Source organism: Mobula hypostoma, chromosome 5, assembly GCF_963921235.1.
Source record: "Mobula hypostoma chromosome 5, sMobHyp1.1, whole genome shotgun sequence".
In the NCBI taxonomy this organism is placed as follows: Eukaryota; Metazoa; Chordata; class Chondrichthyes; order Myliobatiformes; family Myliobatidae; genus Mobula; species Mobula hypostoma.
In genome coordinates, this window is record NC_086101.1 from 49,075,084 (window position 1) to 49,089,576 (window position 14,493).

The 14,493-nt window shown below is 38.3% G+C and overlaps 1 protein-coding gene across 3 annotated transcripts in view; it reads left to right on the forward strand.

Annotated features, from left to right (window-relative positions):
- The window catches only part of lmo7a (LIM domain 7a), a 232,457-nt gene that overhangs the window by 156,081 nt on the left and 61,883 nt on the right, over window positions 1-14,493 (forward strand). The window contains exons 8-14 of one of the 3 annotated variants that reach the window (XM_063048465.1): window positions 354-552; window positions 1,619-1,874; window positions 4,086-4,409; window positions 4,761-5,027; window positions 5,738-5,944; window positions 10,645-10,677; window positions 13,829-13,946. In XM_063048465.1, the coding sequence (XP_062904535.1) occupies window positions 354-552; window positions 1,619-1,874; window positions 4,086-4,409; window positions 4,761-5,027; window positions 5,738-5,944; window positions 10,645-10,677; window positions 13,829-13,946 (1,404 nt within the window). The remainder of the gene's footprint in view (window positions 1-353; window positions 553-1,618; window positions 1,875-4,085; window positions 4,410-4,760; window positions 5,028-5,737; window positions 5,945-10,644; window positions 10,678-13,828; window positions 13,947-14,493) is intronic. The other 2 variants (XM_063048466.1, XM_063048467.1) reach the window with 2 other exon arrangements.

Here is a 14,493-nt window from a genome sequence, read left to right on the forward strand (position 1 = left end):
AACATTTTGAGTCTGAGGGGGAATTTGAGGAATGACATCTTTTTTTAATGTAGAGGATAATTAGAATCAAAATTCACATCTCCTGGTAGAAATCAATTAATGCATTCAAGAGGGAAATGGGTAGATTCCTGAAAGGGAATTTGTGTGGAAAGGGCATGGAAGCGAATCTGATGTGATAGCTAAGCCAGAAGCAGGAATTGGTTCAATGGGCAGAATGACCTCCCCTTGTAATAAACTTTCAGTCATTTCTGATTCAAATTAGTTTTTGCTCCTTGGGTCTGGTGGACAGATTTACCATGAATAATACCTTGCATTTGTTGACAGAAACAGCTGATTTTTATTTTCCTCTCCAGGCACTTACAGACTCGGGTAGTCTGAACCGAAGCGGTAGAGACAGCGGGTACTGTGATATCTGGTGTGCAGAGCGCCCCGAGCCAGCTTCGCCGCAGTTCACGCACAGAAGAGACGACTCATTCGATAGCTTGGACTCCTTTGGGTCAAAGTCATTCGCAAGCCTTTCTTCAGACATAACTCTAAAGGGGAGCAGTGAAGGTAAGGCAAGGATGCTTTGCTGTTAACATTGAGTGCCAGATGTGTTTGGGAAGTAGATTGTAAACTGGGTGACCATTACTCCCTCCTGACTGAAGATTAGTAGTAAGAATACAAAATTTGTGTCAATGTATAGTCTTCAGCCACTGCTCCATTGAACTTCTCTCTTCATGCCTTGACTATCTCTCCTTTATCCCTTTGTCCAGTCCTTTCCCAAGTACAACCAGGACACCTTGCATGCCCTCCACCATTTTATCTTTTCAGATTTCCCTGGCCTCCTGAGCCTCACCTTCACCATGAATGACCTGTCTGTGTAGACCTTAAGCACAGTGTGGACTGAAACTCCAGGGCAAGCTTGCTTAGTGAGATTGGAATAACGTTATATTTCAATAGTTTTTTATGAAATGGTCTGACTGATTAGAGGAGCAGAAAGCATTCATCATGTGGGTGAATATAATTCATACCCTATGTAGACTTTCACAATGCTGTTAACAGATTTCAACATACTTTAACAGATTTTCAAAAAATTGCTTTGATTTTAACATCGCCGTGTGAACTTCTGGAGGGAGCGTTCCGTTAAAACCCTCATGGAGACTGTAATTACTCTGTGCCTTTCAGAAGTGGATTACTACATTAGAGCTGGTGAAGTTTGAATGGTTAGGTGAAATATTTGTTAAGAATCAACATTGTAAAATATTCTAAACTAGAGGGACACTAGTGAGCTGCATTAATAATCCAAAGGTTAACGCTAATGTTATACAGGAATGAGTTCAAACTTCATTAGAACAACTTTAAAGTTAAATTTTGGTTAATTATTTTGGATTAAAACATAGTAACAGTGACATAGAAGTTTACCATAGACTGTAGAAGTTTATTTCTTGTGCTGGTGGTTCTTCAGGAAGTCCTAACTTTAGTCTTGCCTATTTGTGACACCAGCAATGTGGTTGGCTGTAACTTGGCCTGATCCACCACTCAGCTTAAAGGCTGTCTCGGATACAATGGGAATAATAGCTTGGCCAGTGAAACTGGTATCCTGTAATGGAAACAAGTCTTCCTTTCGTGATTTTAGGTGGTGGGAGTGATATTGAGCCAGACAATCTGAGCAGCAAGGCAATGGAAGGTCCAAAGGACGACATGATGCTTCGTAGGGTCTCCACCTCTGAGTTCAAGCCTGTCGTTCCCTTCAACCAGTTTCTGCCGACTAAAAGCAAGCCTGCAACCTATGTGCCAGCTCCATTGAGGAAAAAGCGCGCAGAAAAAAATGAGGAGAATAGACGAAGTTGGGCAAGCCCGATGTTTACTGAGCCTGATGGATCTTTAACAAGGTACGTAGCTTTAAAACCTTGTATTTTGTACTATAGTCAACAGCATTTCTAAAAGTCAATGCCCTGCTAAACATGGGACCATTACAATTTATGGAGTGCACCACCGCCTTACTGGTAGATCAAATAAATTGGTTGTTTTCCTTATTGTGGCCCCCCCCCCCATATTTGTGATTGTTCACTATTCAGTTCGTTCTTTTGTTATTTACTATAAAGAAAACCATCTCATTTGACTTTTAACCTTAATACCTTGTTGGGCAATTATATATACTGCATATTTGTCTTGTTAGTTGTGGAAAAACTTGGCCAATGTGGTTACTGTATAAATGCAAAGATACAGTAAATATCCCAGCACTTATTGCTGGGATTAGGGTGTACCAAAGGGATAGAACTGAGAGCCTTACTGTTTGTTACACGTATTGATGATTTGGATGTGAATGTAGGAGGTGTGAATTGTAAGTTCACTGATAACACAAAAATTGACTACTTGACTATGTGGATGTGATGGTAGGAAAAGAAGAGCAACAGGAGATGGAACGTAATCCTGAATAAGCGTGAGAAGATGAACTTGGTGGTGTGGGGGGAGGAATAAAAGAAAAAGTCACCACAATACACATTGAAAGGGCTGAAGAAGTATTGAGGATCAGAGGGATGTTGGTGTACAAGTCCAAGGATCAGTGAAACAGAGTACAAGTGGCATTTGGGATATTTGTCTTTGTTAGCAAGGGCATACAAAGTAGGATAAAGGAAGTTGTGGTGCAACTGTAGGCCACAGTAAACGAGTACTTTGTGTAATTCTGGTTGTCGTACTATAGGCAGGATGTGATTACCATACTGAGGGGTGCTGTGGAGCCCCACCAGAATGCTGCCTAGGTTGAAGCACGAGTGAATAAAATTGGATTGCTTTTCCCTGGAGTGGAGAAGCTGATCATGGTATACAAAATTATAAGGGGTATAGTTAGGGTAGATAGTTTAAGAAAACTATTTCCACATAGTAGGAATGTATATAGGGCATAGATTTAAGGCAGGGGTTCCCAACCTGGGGCACATGGCATTTAAAAAAAAAGGTTAGGAATCCCTGGTTTAAGGTAAGCAGAATGTTCAGAGGGCATTGAGGGAGAATTGTTTTCATCAAGGAGGGGGTTGGGAGCTGAACTACATTTTGTATAGCGATAGTAGAGACAGAGATTCTCATAATATTCAAGAAGTATTAAGGTGAGCACCTGAATCACCAAGATAAAGAAGGCTACTGGTCAGTTGCCAGAAAATAGAGGTAAATTCTCAATGGCTGACATGAACATGATGTGCTGAAGGCATGTTGGCGTGTTGTATAACTCTTGCCTCCGTTATCAATAGTCTCTACCTAGGCTTTGACAACACATTTATGTTGGACTAGTCAGGACAAATAAGGTCCTTGACATCAATTAAGCTTGCCCAGATATTTACTAATGATTATAATTTAGCATATGTTTTAAGAAAGCTGAATTTCTAGTTTGTTTATTTGTGACCTTACAAATTTTCAGTTTAGAAGTGTCACGAAATGCGAAACAAGTGTAGAACTGCGTCACTGACTGTAACTCGTTTGTTTTACAAAATACTCCATTCTTTCATCTTTATGTAAGATTTTAGTTTCTTCCACGTCATTTTCCTTTGTGTATTTTGTATTTGTGAAAGTGCAGGGATAAGAAAATGAGAAACAGGAGGAGGTCCTACAACCTCTAAGCCTGCTTTGAGTTCACTGAGGTCATGACTGATAAAATGCTCCCATGAGCACATTCCTGTCTGATCCACGTATCCTCTTAGGGTCAGGAAATCCATCAAAGTCTGCCTTGAATATTTACCCAATAACTGAGCAAACTTTAACTCTGAGGTAGAGAATTCCAAAGATTTATAGCCCTTTGGATCAAGACATGTCTGCTTCTCTCAACTCTAAACAGATGCTACTTTACACTGAGACTGTGCATCTGGGGCTTAGGCCCTCTGTTTGGTAAGGGGGCTATCGACAAGCTTGGGGTCTGCACTGACATTGTATGTAAATATCATGATGAATTTGTATCTTTGACTTATAAGACCGGGTAAACTGTGTGAGGGACAGATGGACAGGAGAAAGTGTAGAATTGATGCAATGTACTGAACTTCTATTTATCTGTTGTGCATTTTTTAAAATCACCTTTAGTTAGTGCATTCTTCTTCAATCCAAGTTATCTTAATTAGCCTCAATAGAAAAGAACCAATCACAAAAGAAGAAAATGTTGCTGGTAGCAAAGCTTCAGAAGGCACTTCCACCAGAGGTGAGAATGGAACTCCTCGGGATTTAGGGCTTGTTTGCCCTGCATCTGATTCTGGTTCAGATAGCGAGGGAAGGGAGCCTGATCCTGTGGTGGACGACTTGGCGCTTCGGAAATTTGGTTACTCTATCAGTTCTACAAGGAATAAACTTTGCGGACTTGATAAAGACCTACCTCCGCAGACCCAGCAAGCTGCTTCCTTGTCCAGTCATGTCACACACTTAATGCACGATGATGACAAATGCAGCAGGTCAGAAATGGTTGCAGTTTGGTGATGAGTTGCTGCTTTTTGAGCTTCAATAACTGCTGTATAATCTTTATAAAACAATTATTATCTTTTGCATTTCATAGGTAAAATATTTTGCGCTTTCAATCATTAGTTCCTGTAATATTTATATTTGCTTGTGTGTTGCATAATATAAGCCTTCACCTTCAGCTGGATCAGCATGTGCCTCTGCATTTAGTCAAGTGCCGTTGAGGTGATGGCTTTTAACTAGTGTGTCCCTTTCCGTTAAACGCTTGAGATTCTGGAAGAAAGCATTGTGTGTCTGCAGTGTGTATATACTGGCAGATGAACACTAACAGTGGATGTTTCTGACAGCAACCAGAGGCTACAGACTGGAGGGTCTACTGCAACTTCCCAGTCACTTGGAGACGAGTCCTCTTCAGAGGAAGAAACAGTTGCCACTCCAGACATTGAAAAGGATGATCTGTATGCTCGTAAACTGATTGCAGTAGGACGAGGGACAGGTGTAACGCATGATAGATTTCTACCAAAGCATTGGAGTCCTGAGGGAGCAGAACACTGGAAACACATACAGTTGGGGTCTCAGAAAAGACCATGGTATAAGCAGCTTCAGTACATCAGGTTTGTCCTCAACTGGCCAATGTTCAACACATGGAGATCAGAGTTAGTTTGTGGTTGGATGTAGAGCAAAATAGTCCACAGCATGGCTTCACTAAGGGAAGGAAAGTTTTCCACAGTACTCCCGGTTGTCTCTAACCCTCTACTAAAGTGGGTCTGGCCATGCACCTCGTTGTTTGTGGGTGCAAGTTATGACTAAATCAGCTGTTGCATTCCCTGTTTTGCAATACTGAGAATAACTTCTTTAGCTGTAAATACCTCCTCATGATAGGAAGTATGTAAATTTAACACTTTCTCTTTCTTTTATGATACTTTATTAAGTGGTATTTTTGTCAATTTCTTAAAATTGGGCTCTTTCTTTTGGGCTGTTACTGACTGTTTCTCTTAAATCTTTTTCTGTTAATTTTTAATTCGGTTTTTTAAGATTCTTCGAAAATGTGTGGTTCAGCTCTTTCAACTGTAGGGCAAGAGATCTGTTTGAATTGCTGAGGTCTTCACAATTTACAAAGACACATGACATTCCACTGAAGTTTTTTTTTGCTTGACACATACACAAATGTTACACTTCTGCAGTGCTTGCTGAAGTGTAGAATCAAGCTTAATTTCTGTTTTGTTTTTAAGTGTTATACCTTCCTGATAACCTCTGTATTGTTTCCCAAGATTTGACTTTCCTCTGATTGCTTCTGTTGTACTGATCTATCTCCCAAATGCAGAAGGAAGCCAGCTGAGTTTCCAGAGGAGTTAGAGTTCGATACCAATCACTGCTCTGTTATCAAAGCTAGAACTGAGCAGGATCATGCAACCTCCTTTGAAAATTGCTGTAACCGTGAAGGGCAGCTCACTGCGCAAACTGCAAAGTCTCTACCAGCGATATCCCAAGAACTGGCAGAAGGTGCCACTCACAACTTAATTGAACCAAGGTTGATGCCTTTAACGAAATTCACTAACGAAGTAGCATAATGCTTTGTACCACTTTGTGCTGTGTGTAACATTCAGTGCATTTAAAAAAAAAATCATTAAAGTCAGATAAACTTAACAAGTCTGAAATTTAATAAAGAAGCATGCAAAATAATTATTGCCAGCTAAATTGATTTATTTTAAGATGGGATTTGATTTCAGCCATTGTGGTTACAATATATTACATTTCAGTTTGCATGACAAGTTTTCAAGTCCACATTTAATAAAAAATCATGATTCCTTGAAGGAGGATACCTTTTGTGATTGACAACTGAAATGGCTGCTGATTTTAGTGAATTGTAAAATCCAGCTTCAGCTAACACAGTAGCATATATTGTTTAATATACTCGAACCACCATTCTGTGATGATAACCTGTAGTCCAGCTAGTCCTGAAGGCATTGTTGGTACAGGTCACTTGCCTTGCCTGCTCAAGTAGTTGGCAAATGTTTGCTACAGTGCTTTTCCCTGTCATACTTTTTCATCTGTCTTGCTTGATGTGGGTATTTGAATTTTTGTTTCTCTGGTCATTTTCCAATAAATATTTTCTTTTTCATTTTTTTCCTCCATAAATTAAATCTCTAGTCTGTTTCCACTTCTTCAAGTTTTACACGCGAGTCCTAATTATTCCGAATTGGTAGACTTCTCTGTTTCCAAACCAAAGCTCGATCCAGCTGCAGGCCCGAGAATTCTAATGCAGAATCGGAATCCCCACATCGCTGAGCACTCCAACCCTGCTACAGTGGAAACGGATGAGGACCTGGAGCCAGATTTGAAAAATGACGACATGTTCAGTCGTAAAACTGGTGCCTTCTGTGCCACTCCTGACCTGAAGTCTTTCCATGCTCAGGAGCGAAGCAGCATTGGGTTGAGTGACTCAGTTGAAAGACTTATTGCTCAAGAGAGAAGAGACAAGAGTGTGATTCCCGATCCGGAAAAGGATGATGTGATTATCAGGAAAGAGCGAGATTCTCAAACCAAGCCTTTATTGCCTTCAGGTGCACCTGATATATACAATCCCGTTCCTTTTCCAGATCCGTCAACTTTGCCAGAGTCTCTCCGTTCAAAGTTCCTTTGTCCACCAGAGCGCGCCTCAGAAGGACTGGAAGAAATGACAGCTGACAGAGGTGCATTGCCATGCCCAGTAAAAGATGACATGCTCTCTCGGAGAATGGCTCTGTCCCAGGCTAATAAAACAGTGCAATCTTGTAACTTTGCTCCTGCCTCCTGTAGTGAGGAGGATGCAAAGAAGTGGGAGACAATAAGGGAGGCCAGCAGATTAAGATACAAGAAGCGTCAGCTGGTTGAGAGGTTAGGGAGTGTTGGAAGAGTGCATGTCATCCCTGCCTCTAAGGCAAATGGGGCAAGTCCCTGCAATAATTAAGTCATGCATGAAGTGTGGACATTTGGGGTTTCTGTATTGTGGGTTTGTTTTAGTATGTAGCATTATGTATTGGCATGAGAAGTCACCTTAACAAATTCTTAACTTCCATTGGTTGTTCCGGAATTAACATCTCAACATTTAGATGGCAAAGTTGTTGATGGCTGGACGCTGTCATGATTTTCAACTGCTGCATTTATAAATGTATATCACTCTCTTTGACAGTTATCCATGGGGTTGAGGAGAATACAGTTTAACTGTGACAATTCCTTTTCACTCTGTCATTTTGGAGGCAGAATAAAAGGAATAATTACAGTTAAAACAATTCGAATAGATTCCATGTTCGCAGTTTTTATGGTCGCTCTCTCTCTGCCGCAATAGAGATATAACAAGGTAGCAAAGTACATCAGTAAGTGTGTGGGGTGATAATTAAATTGATTGTAGATCAGGAAAAACCCATTTTAATGAATGTTGTTGGATTACCAAATCTAACATGGAAATAGTTGGTCAAGAAGAATAATGAATGGGGCAGAAGTATTAAATATTTTAGCCAATATGTCAAGTAGGAGTACTTGTTGGATAGCTGTTGAGGGGAATGTTTTATGACTAGTCTCAAAGCACACTGGTTACATCTTAGGAATATTAGTACATGAGTTAATATATCATCCTTCCATATTCTGATTTTCTTTGGATGTTAAGATAATTGGGTCAAATTTAAACGGGTGCACAACCCACCTAACATTAACCCTGATTCCATCACCAGTTCTTGCATCTTGAGAACCCACATGTGTTATTGTGGTTTCACATTCCATCGACTAGAACTCTAAATCACTGACACCCGAGAAAGTTTGCCAGTGTTTGTAAAAATGACCGGTTTAGTTACTGGATTGCAATATGTCCTCAAATGCAGCGTTGGTAGTTTTAGTGTTGACATATATTTTGGAACTGCCATAATAAAGGGTTGTTTGTATTTCCAGAGGTTCCAGTACTTTGAGGAGCAGTAGGCTTGGCTTTTGAGCTTTAAAGTTAAGTTCCATCCTCCATGCAGATCACAAATACCACATACAGATACAGAGAGAAGAAAGGAGGTTAGGAATGTGAAGCATGGTGACTAAATTTTTGAACTAGTGATCATACTTTTAGATTATTGATCTTGAGACAAGCTAAAATTCCATCCTGATGGGTGGGGAATTTAAATTCAAGTAGTTCCATAAATCTAGATTTTCCTTCCAAAAGGTTAATCTCAGTAAATTTATTGTAAGAATCAGTTTGATTTACTAATACCCTGCAGAAAATTCAAGGGTCTCAGTCCAAAATGTGGACATTTTATTCTTTTCCCATAGATGCTGCCTGGCCTGCTGCATTCCGTAGATGTTGCTCACCTGGTCTGGCCTGCATTTCACTCCAGGCCCACCAGTGTGGTTGACAGATAATTACCACCTCAGTTTGGGGGCAGTTGGGGATGGACATTATGTGCTTAAAAAATATGCGAAGCATAGAAAGAGTAGATCGGGTATTTTTCCTGAGGGGTGATATTGTTAAATACAAGAAGATGAAGCCTCATGGTGAGAGTGCTAGAACTGGAACACACTGCCTGGGGAATTTGTGGGAGTAGTTATAATTACAACATTTAAGAGGCATTTGGACAGGAGCAGGAAATGGAAGAATTGAGACCACATGTAGCCAGATGTGCAGTTCAGATTGGCCAGAAGATTGGTTCTGTTTTACCTTAATACCAGTGATGTCCACATTCTGAAATTGAATTCAGAATAATAACTTGTGGGTCGAGGTGAAATCTCTGACCATGAAGGATCCGAATCCATTTCAACACCTTATCGATGTTGCAAAGGGCAATGTTTCCATTTGGAAATGGTTCTTTTTGTTTTATTGTCACAGCTCCTTTCACAGTCTAGGCAGGTTTGAGTGTTGCTCAGGATTTGTTAGTGGCTGAATGTTCATTGGCAAGTGGTTTGTAACACCTCAGTAATCCTTGGAAATGGTTTTGAATTCATCCTGCTCCATTTAGTTTTAATCCTTTTCCCTGCATCAATATTCAGGAAAATTATCAATTTGTGTTTAATTGTGAAACTAATCTTAATCTGTTTTGATTGATGTGATGTGTGATTTAGTTGCTGACTTTACTACTTGTGTAAGCCTCCTGAAGCACATGCTTTGAATATTCGATTTATAATCCTTTGATGGTTAGGTAACTGGTCCTGGGATTATCCACTCCTGGGTTCTATTGATGATGTTGGAGAAGAGAGCCGTAATTTAATCAATTTGTCCATCCATCTAGAGATAAATAAACTAAAACAAATATCAAACTGTTAAACAGACAAAAAGCTAATTTATAAAGGACCTTGTAATAGAAAATGATGAATGTTTAAATTAATATTTGAGGACTGTTTCTCTTTGATCACGTGTTTAATGCAGTAGCTACGTACTATATCTCTGAAATTCACTATTTTTCAGTCAATTTTAAGTTGTATCATGACATTGGCTTCTTATTAAATCATCAATATAAATTTTATTTATTTTAGCAAAAGGATTGCATGAGTTTTGAGCACCTAATACGTTCACAAATGTTCAGTTCATTATAAAAGGCACTGACTTTATTTACTACAGAAATTGTATTTGGAACATAATAAATGAAACTATAAACTATGTATGCTTATTAATATTTGTTTGACGGGAGTCCTGTTCATTGAAGACAGTGATATTTATCATGTCTGATTTAATTTGTCCCACTACTTGTTAACATTGTTTGTAATGATGTTTGATTTGCAATCACTCTGTGGCTTTGAAGTGCAAATTTAATGTACCTTGGAAGGGAGGAAGGGTGGGGTAAAAGGATATGACTTTAGTTTTTCTTGTCTTTTTGATTTTAAATAACAATCAAACTAGTATTTTTAGTATGTCCACCTTAAACATTTTTGAAGAGGTAGTAATATTTCTAAGTTTTAAGAGTGTGTTTCTGAGTACTATGCTTTGATAAGGAATAGTTCAAGCACTGTATTTTTGGGAAAAAATACGATCAAATTTGCAGATTTGAATGTTCGTTCTTTCAGGCAACAATTATTGCGTTTGTTACTGATGACCAATTTAGCCAAGTTAGTAATTATCAAACTGGAGTAATGCTGGATTATTTCTGTAAAAATTGATGAACTTTTCATTCTTAAAAAAAAATCCACAGCCTGGTGTACAGATGGAGTTACGTTATGACGACTTTGCAAAGTTAATGCAGTTATATGGTTTTCTTTTATTGATTTTCTTCAATTCTTTAGACTTCTTCAAAAATCAGCTGGTAATGAGTCAGGGTAAGTTTAATTGTCTCTTAAAGCATTTAGCTCTAGTATGCAATGTATGCTTTCTGTTGCTCTGCTTGTGTGCAAAAGACAGATAGCTTGCTTGCGAGACAAAGCCAATGAGAACATGTACAAGTGGTTATAAATGTAAGTATCTCTGATCTGGGGATTTTACTTTAATTGTGTACTTAATATTTCAATGCATGCAGTTAATGAAATTGCTTTTGCCTGTATGATACACAATAACGTAGGGCAATCCCCTAAAGCCAGGGTAGTTTACCTGTCATTACTTGACAATTAATGACATCAACTATGTTAAAAGCTCAACTGTATTCTCATCTTTGATTTGAAATTAAGTCAATGAATGTCCCCCTGTACTTCAAATACAAAAAATAAGACAGCGCAGGTTGCAGAAGTTTAGATTAAAATCATAGCTGCTTTCACAATAGTTTGATGCCGACTTTAAGACTGGAAATAAAAGTTTTATCAGAGAAGAGGATGAGATATTGATATCCAGTGTGTGTGTTTGAAGCTTTACCTTTGATCTTAAGCCAATTTGAAAAAATTAAGATGTCCTCAATGTTTGCAGTAAAGGCATCTAACTTCAGTCTGGTCTTGCAGATGAATGATTAGATCCAGTCTAAGTAATGATGGGAGCACTAGATGTTTAAAAGACGAATATTCAAAACAACCTTAAAAAATATCCAAATCATGTTTCTAATCTTTTTAGATTTCAATATAATTTGCTAAATTTATCAGTGTTTCCTCTTTTACCATACAAAATATATAATTTTGTACATATATATCTTGAGTATATATTGAAGTTGTGCTAAATATCTACTTGGATAGCTATCTCTAAAGCACACAGTATCTCCACTTTCAACATGGCTATTGTATAAACTGTACAGCAAATGTAAAAATGTATATTCATTGAGGCAGAATGAGGCAGACTTCAGTACCTTCCTTATAAGGTAAGGTGTGATTCTGTGATTAATTGCGTTTAAACTAACACTTCTCCTAAAACACAGCTAAAAATTATGTCATGTAGTTTAACAATAAAGCACAGTTGCCTTATCTGTACACTTCATTGTTTCAAAAAAAAAATTGAGAGGTTTTGTAAAACCAGTTCAAAAGTGAAGAACTCCCCAGATCAGTGCTGCAGCTGTCGGAATATGATATGCAGTTAACCCAGCTGGCATGCTAAGCGGTGATGGTCAAAAATAGTTGCCTATTACAGTTGGTTTAACAGAACAGGTGCAAAGCAATGTTTGGCTTTATTTGCAGCTTCATTTGACTTTGGCTGATGGCATGTTTTGTGCTGCTAACAAATAAAATTGTACATTCATTTGCAGTCACATAGCAAAATGGTTCGTAACTGATCATGATAGCTTGACCTATAGTTGTTCTATCAATTGTTTTGATTGAAGTTTGGATTTTTCGTAGAGGAAATGAGATTGTTTTCCCATGGGGTAATACCAGTGTGCCTGACTTCCATTATCCTGTTTTTTCGTGAGATAGTAAAACTTCCTCCCTTATTGTATACATTAAGGATGTGATATGGCAAAACCTAATTTTGATTGAAATCTGCTTATGAAGTTCCTTCCATGGTATTCAATAAAAGCAGAATTTAAATGCCTGTAAACCACATTGTACACTTAAAGCATGCACAAAAGAAATTTCAAATGCTTGCCTTTAAGTTCTCACCTTGTCTTTGGAAATCTGAAATTTAAAAGGGCAATTTTAATTTATTGACATACAGCGCAGAATAGGCTTTTCCGGCCCTTCGACCTGAGCAATCCCCGATTTAATCCTAGCCTAATCATGGGACAATTTACAATGACCAATTACCCCACTAACCGATACATCTTTGAACTCTGGGAGGAAACTGGAGCACCTGGAGGAAATCCACATGGTCATGGGAAAAATGTACAAACTCTTTGCAGGTATTAGCAGGAATAGAACACTGGTCGCTTGTACTGTTAAAGAGTTGTACTAACCACTATGCTACCATGTTTGGAAGCACTTAATATGGTCAGGCAGCATCTATGGAAAAATAAGCATTATTAATCTTTCAAATTGAACATTTCACATCTATCATTTTTAATTAAGGAGAGTGAGTAGATGGATTATACTTGCATCCTTTACAAGTTCAGCAGTAGGTCATCTGATGTTGCATGATCATCCATCTTGTGTTCCTTCCTCTCGAGTTCTCTTCTACCATTTTAACCAGCCACATCTTCTAAAGCATATGGAAATATTCCAAATTGTACTTCATTCCAAAGACATTCCACTTTAAATTAAAAGTACCAAGCTACTTTCCTTCAGGACTGTATTTTTATTCTTTCCTAGACATTTCTCAGTATTGATTATTCTTTAAAAATTACACCAATCTATGCAATTTTCAAAGGAATAAGATTTTTAGTCAAGGCACTAAGCCATTTATTATAATGTGGAAGAGGAGAATTTTCAGATGAAAGAGTTAAATGTCATTTGGTGATTATCTCAAGTTGCATCTCAAGCTCCTGCTGACTTGGTATGCAGTTGTTTTCAGAGTAGATTTAAATCACTAAACCATATGTGTAGAATAGTGTGCCAGATTCCTGTTGAGAGAATGCACGATATATTAAACTTGAGTGCAGGGTTGTTTTGGATCTTTAAATAGTTCCAAATCTGTAAATCTATCAAGCCAAGTCCAGCAGTTGGACTTAATCAGAATATTCATTGGAAGCCCTATTAATCTGCTGGTTTGTGCATTTGATGTAACTGCCGAATTTCAATAGAAAAAGGCGTTGCTCATCAAACCTTTTGAATGAAATTGACTGTTGTAATTTGTGTTGCTTTGTAAATGCCATGAAGTTGGCATTGAATATTAACTGTAATTATCACATTGGGGATCTCCTGAATGAGATGCAAAGTGAATAGGCTGACTAGTTGTGTGCAGTTATGCCTTTTCCAGAGCAATGCTATTAACTTGGTTAGGAGCATTCTGTTCGCATATTTTGAGGAAGTGCATCATAAGAAGTCTGATGCTTGATTGAAAATGTTTGGTTGTAGCTAAAGGAACTACTCTGTTTAAGGTGGTACTCAGAGAAGTGATTTATGATGAATGCTCATTGTGTCATTGTGGTCCTCCTGGCTTATTGAGTCTATTATTTTCTTTCAGGAGTAAATCGGTCAATGATATTTCTGCTGAAGAAGGCAAAATTCCAAAATCTCTACGATATGAAGAACTGCAGAGAATAAGGAAAACTTTGAATGAACAGGACCAGCAATGGCAGACTGTGAGTTGCAAGGAGCCTCTCCTGTCTGTCTCTGCCACACACTATTGTCAGCACCCAAGTGAACATCAGCAAATTACATTCCTTCTTGAACACCAGCTTTTGAAGAACTACTCCTTTGTTATAATTTTGTGACTTGTAATTTTCTAAATAATAACAGCAATTTAAGTGGTAAACAATAGCAGGGCCGTAAGAGTCATAGATTAATACACCCAGAGAAGCAGGCTCTTTCCCCCAATTCATCCTTCTAACCACGATGCCTATTTGGCCCAAAGCCTTTCCTATCTATCTACCTGTCTAACTGCTTTTCTGTCTAAGCACCAGTAATAATAGCCCCAGTAATTTAGTAAGTAACCTACACTCTAGATCAGGGGTTCTCAATCTGGTGTCCATGGCATTTTATATAAAAACAAGGTTGGAAACTGCTGGTCTACTGCTTTCTTATACAGGAACTTGCAGCTTAGAGTTGAGGAGTAACCATTCAATTCTATACTATGACTTCGTTTTGTGTGGCTGTATTTTACTGAAATCTTACATGTGCTCTGTGTGA